The 5,954-nt window shown below is 41.1% G+C and overlaps 1 protein-coding gene across 1 annotated transcript in view; it reads right to left on the reverse strand.

Moving 5' to 3' along the window:
- The window catches only part of LOC103913177 (chromosome unknown open reading frame, human C2orf73), a 1,719-nt gene extending 361 nt beyond the window's left edge, over positions 1 to 1,358 (reverse strand). Inside the window, 3 exon segments of the mRNA XM_009319642.1 lie at positions 816 to 830; positions 832 to 932; positions 1,349 to 1,358. Of these exon segments, the coding sequence (XP_009317917.1) occupies positions 816 to 830; positions 832 to 932; positions 1,349 to 1,358 (126 nt within the window).
- Between the last annotated feature and the right edge of the window lie 4,596 nt (positions 1,359 to 5,954).

Below are 5,954 nucleotides of genomic sequence, written 5' to 3' on the forward strand. Positions count from 1 at the left end.
TGGAAAGAAGCAACAAGTAAAAGAAAATGCATCTTATTTTCTCTGGTTCACAAGTACTCTGCCTCAGAGTGTGTGACTTGCATACGGCTCTTCTGTACGAGACTATTCATATCAGATTTCATTTCTTGCTGCACGAGTTGCTATGGATACAATTCTGAACTGCTGCTTTTGTAGGCCAGGAGATTTATGAGTGCATCCCGAATGATTTTGCTCATCAGGGTCACGAGATTTTTATTTATTTATTTTTAAATAAATAGAAGTGGAAACAAACATACCCTGCATTTCTCAAAATATTTTTCGCAACCAAATCCTGTATTTTGGGTCTTCTTGAAGTCTATCAGAGTCTGTGGATCAGTCCCCTATTTATACTAAGTTACTGATCTATAAGAAACGCATAACCATACAAACTCCTAAGAGCCAAGGCCTAGCAAAAGTTAAGGGTCTGTATCAAAACAGACCCTTATGTGTTAGCCCTTGTTCTAATCTTACCCATTCCAGCTTTTTCACACGCAAAGACAGTTGGGTTCAGTGAAGTCACAGCATAAACAGACTCTTTAGAAATCCAAATCATGTGATTTATGATTAGGTTATTGTTTATCAAAACTACAGGAAGCCTGGTGCTACAATACGCACCAATACAAAATGGAGCACGTACAAGTAATACAGAAGAACATGTCATTAATATTAACTGCTAGCAATTCTAAATCATCTAACAACAAATCTTCATATTAAACAGACAGTTGGAAGTTCTGGGATAAACATACTCCTCCACCTTCCTGGATGCTATTAATCATACTGAATGCACATTGTCTTACCTTTCCTCGGATGGGGTTCATTAGCAGAGTCTCTGGCGTTGTGCCGATGGCGAAAGGAGGTCTGTTCCTGTAAAATCTCTGGAAGACCTTTGGATGCTCTAGGAGTTGCAAATGGAACTGAAAAATATAATATTGTTAGGGAGCACTTGTACTACACGATCCAAGGTAGCCCACACAAACACACTATGTGCTGCACAGAAGATCCGTGATAGCTGCTTTTCTCGAACTGCTCAAGTTACCTTGCCAGACAACATTCACCACAAGGGGAAGTGGGCCCTATGAGTTGGATACTCAGCTCTGCTTGCAGATGTCACAGCAACGCAAGGTTTTGTTGAGGTACAGCATTGCTGAAGTGGCTTCAGCACAGTGGTTTTACTGGGGTCAGGATGAAGGTCAGACTAGCAGATTTTGGAAAAGTATTTCAATGTCATCACTTTTAAAGTGCAGGACAGAAAAGGCCTGTCAGAGCACTTGGCAGGTGCATGAATATTTCTTACAGTATCTTTCTTCTTGTTTTCCCGGAGACATTTTACCTCTTCGCATTACCCGTCCCCTCTGCAGGACAGTTTAGAAACTGCACCATCAATGATTCAGCACCAGTTGCCACTACACCTTTATCAGCAGTCTTCCAGGCAATTTTCCATCCATTAACACAACAGTATTGCCCTCTAAATGAACATGAATAATTTCCACTGTAAATATTTAATGAAACACAGACTGACCCATTACACTGAACCATGACACACCCAGGCACAAGAGGAAGAAAATTAACGTCAAGCATAATTTAAATACTCTGTATCAAATTCTCCAAAGTGATGAGCAATTTTGAATTTTCAGCTTGAGACATGGCATAAGACCAGATCCACTGGTGGACGAGTGCTCAAAGCTTTCTGAAAAGCAGGGCTGCTTAAAGCGTTTCAAGTGGGTCAGGCTGTCTTCGCTAATCACTGTTGAAATGTAGGCCACTGCACTTCCATTTGCACAGTGGTAGCACAGCTAAGTTGTCGGAGTCACTAGGACGCAAAAACCTCAAAAAAGCCCCTGAATGTGGGAACAGAGCTGGAATAGAGTAAGTTTACAGTTGGCATCCCTATGATACAACTAGCAGCACGTGAACAGATGCTGACTTATTGCTATGCTGTTGCTGGACCAAGACCTGTATCTGCCGAAAGATCCCATTCTTGTTGAAAAATATTTATGACAATAGCGATAGTCCATTAATATGTTGAGAGTTATTATTAACTAGGTAACTAGATAATTATTAACTTCAAAACAGCACCTTTTCTCAAAAAACACATAAAAGAGTCATAATTGGCCTACATCAAGCTCTCTGCTGCTACAGCCAGACTGCTCCTAGTAACTGAACCAGCTAATTTAAGGACATTTATTTTGGTAACGCGCACCATCATACAGAAATAGCGGTCCGTGGGCCCCATACAGCAGCAAAGGCCAGATCAGGTATGTAAGTCTAAGCCTGATAACCTAAAGTCCTTTGTTAGAGTAATAGCAGAAGAAACAAGATACGCCACTGAGAAGATAGGGAAACAGAGGTCAACAGTATGAGTTCCTCAAGGTCAACATAAGTGACAGCTTGCGCTTAAGTGCGTGTCTGCCAGACATAGCAGGCTAAGAGGGAACGCCTATGCAGACCACTAAGTGAAATGAATCTCCCAGTCTTTTCACAAACTGGTCGCCTCCGTGAGGTTGTAATTAACATGGAGCGGCTTGCTAATTAGCATATGGCTAGTATTGAGAAATATACTGAAGACCGTTAATATGCTATAAGTGGTTAGTTAACACTAACATGATTCTGAAGATAGAGCAAATCTACATTCAAGTACAGCGCTAGCAGTTTTGGGCCACTCGTCTCCTACTCAGCAATTCTAGAGCAATCCTGGGCAATGATACACAAAAGCTCACACCTTGTTTGCACTAGCTACAGAAGGGGAATAGCAATGCTTGCTTACAGTCTGCAAGTGCAAATATAACTTTTGAAGTTCCTACAAAAGTACGCACACATATAGATTTGTAGCTGTTCATGGAGCCCTACAAACTCGAAGCATGGCTGGAGCTAGCTACAACTTTCTGTGCAGGAGCGACAGACGTTTAGAATCAACACTCCTTTATTTGTACAGAGAAGGAAGTGTTTATTTTGGTAGAACTATAAATTGCCTATCTGATTCCTGATAGCAGTGTTTAATAACTGAATCTAGATACGCAACTGAGGAAGACCTTATCAGTGAAAAATTAAATTAGATGGAAATTCTAGTTCCCAATCTTCATATTGGAATACAGAGGTAAGTACATTCATATCAACCATGGTAGTAGCTGTGTGTACAACACTGGTACCAGACTCTGCTTTTGCTGCAAGGAAAATACCATTCTTTAGAGACAAGGTAGGATCTGAATTGCTCAAAACCACCTGTGAATAATGCCATTGTTGAAATTTTGAGTATGCATGTGGTTCACATAAAAGTAGTGAGGATTTTTTCCTCAGTATCTGAACACCTGCACAGAAGATCAAAACTATTTTCTTAATAAATTACTCTGTTTTGTTAGCTTTTGAATACGTTATCTATCCTAATACATTTCAGCACATTAGTTTTGCAAATTAATCTTCTATAAAAAGACATTAGCTCATTTCTCTCAGTAGCATTTTAGGCATCAGAAGTCTATTCCTAATATATTATGTAAATATTCCAGTAGAGAACCTTAATAAGTTAATATTTCCAATAAATAACTAAAAAACCCATGCACGTGACTGAAAAGAAGAAAAACAAATTCGGCGCTCTGCTTTCCTTACACAACACTGCAAGTCATCTTAGGAAGAAACATGAATCCTTGACTTTCAGCATTCTGACATTTCACTCCATGGATGTACAAGTCTTAACATGATGAGGATCATAGGGGTGGTCAATACACATCCCTGGGACTCTCCAGTGATATCACTGCAAACATTTCTAGAGTTAAAATGCTAATCTAGTCATTTCATCTAAATTTAATGTGGATGTTGGAGAGTGATTTATCATGTTTGTTATTCTCAGCTAGAGGAATTAGCATTGCTGCAGCGATTTGAATGATTCTGCCCACTGTGTCTCACAGTTGCAAAGGCTTTTTGTCTGCAGAATTAGAAGCTTGACAGTTGCTCACAATTTAGGGAGTGAAAGAATGCATTTTTTAGAACACCATACTGAGATTATCCAAAAGGACTGGCCTGGCTGCAACACAGAAAGAAGTCCACATCTCTCTAACAACCTGCCTGTGTGTTTTTCAAATGGGGTCATACGATACATATGCAACATCTACTGCAGGTTTTGTATTGCTGGTGCTGATGCTTCAGGGAGGATGCAGTGATCCTCCATTGGCTGGATCACAATAAGCTGGTGAAGGGTCTGGAGAACAAGTCTGATGAGGAGCGGCTGAGGGAACTGGGGTTGTTTAGCCTGGAGAAAAGGAGGCTCAGGGGAGACCTCATCACTCTCTACAACTACCTGAAAGGAGGTTGTAGCAAGGTGGGGGTCAGTCTCTTCTCCCAAGTAACAAGCAATAGGACAAGAGGAAATGGCCTCAAGTTGCGCCGGGGGGGGGTTTAGACTGGATATTAGGAAAGATTTCTTCAACAGAAAGGGTTGTCAAGCACTGGAACAGGCTGCCCAGGGAAGCAGTTGTGTCACCATCCCTGGAGGTGTTTAAAAGATGCGTAGATGTGGTGCCGCAGGACATGGTTCAGTGGTGGACGTGGCAGTACTAGCTTAACAGTTGGACTTGATGATCTTAAAGGTCTTTTTCAACCTAAATGATTCTATGATGAGGTAAGCTTTGCTCCAGTGTTGGTGGTTCAGGGAAGTGTAGATAGCTAGGGAACTTGCAGAATATTTTAAAGTGGTGGCTTCTTCATATGTTAAAAAATACCCTCTTCCAGCAGCCTTTACCTTATCACCTCCCTGGGGTACATAACTGTGCTTGATACAGCAGAAGTCAGTAGGGCCTTGGCATAGAGGAATCTTATTGCTGAAGTTCAAAAATTATTTTAATCTGTTTGTGCAGCAACATGCAACTAGTTTGACACTCTACAAAAAAACCCCGACAAAACAGATGGGTTGGGTAGGTCCAGGGCATCTCTAAAAATCTGTTCAAAGAGCCTGCATTCCAGCTGAGCAACTTAACAAAACTAGATCTAGCTGTTAAAATACCTCTGAGGAGTTGGGTTAAAAAGAGGGGGAATCCTTATAAGCCTCAGCAGGCAATAGCCCATGCAGTCAAGTCAGCACATAAATGAGCACCAGCTATCATTTTATTGGATTCCTTTGGTGGGGGCACTGAGCAGGAAGGAATTTTTATGCATATATGCATACACAGAAGGACTATTTTTTCATCTATGTAAAGTCAAAACATACTGGAACCATAAATTACATCCTGGATAAGCGTTCAGAGTTTATATCCTTTTAAGGAATACAGCCTAAAGTTAGCACCCCACTTCCAAGGTATAATCTTCCATCACTGTTAGATTCTGCTGCCTGATCGCAGCCAGACAACTGGCTCAAAACCAAGATCACAAGTGTGCCAACATATGGAAACAATTGCTTTCCTTTTGATTGGAAATGACATATTCTGGGTGTGTGCACAACATCCCCCACCGATCATCCAAAATGGTTCGTTATTTGGACTTAAACTTATTATCCAATAGAAGATCCCTAGAGCCTTTTGTGAAGGATAGGAAAGATATTTACACATCCCAGAAAGCAAAAGAGCCTCTACGTGGTGATAGCTTGTCTGAGCCACACCGCATCCTGACTGAGCTTGATTCCTTCTCTGTACAAGGTTGTGTTTCATGCACCAGCATTGATGTTGCTCAGCTTAATGCAAAAGCAGCTAAATCTTGAAATTATACTTGCATAAGTAAGGCTGTGCCAGCTGCTAATCACCCCCGGGACTCCAGAAAATCTCCACACATTGGCAGTCTCGGCAAGAGAAGTGAGGAGAAAGGTTTAATAGTGAATATTTGACCATAGATTACATGCTTTGACACCAGTAACAGCCTATCTGTCTCAATGAAGTTGCAATGGCAGGAGGCCTGCAGCACAAGGAAAAAAATCAAGAGGATTTTTGTTGAACCCACATGGCTGATCTGGAGATAGA

This window comes from Pygoscelis adeliae, unplaced genomic scaffold (assembly GCF_000699105.1).
Source record: "Pygoscelis adeliae isolate BGI_AS28 unplaced genomic scaffold, ASM69910v1 Scaffold122, whole genome shotgun sequence".
Taxonomy (NCBI): domain Eukaryota; kingdom Metazoa; phylum Chordata; class Aves; order Sphenisciformes; family Spheniscidae; genus Pygoscelis; species Pygoscelis adeliae.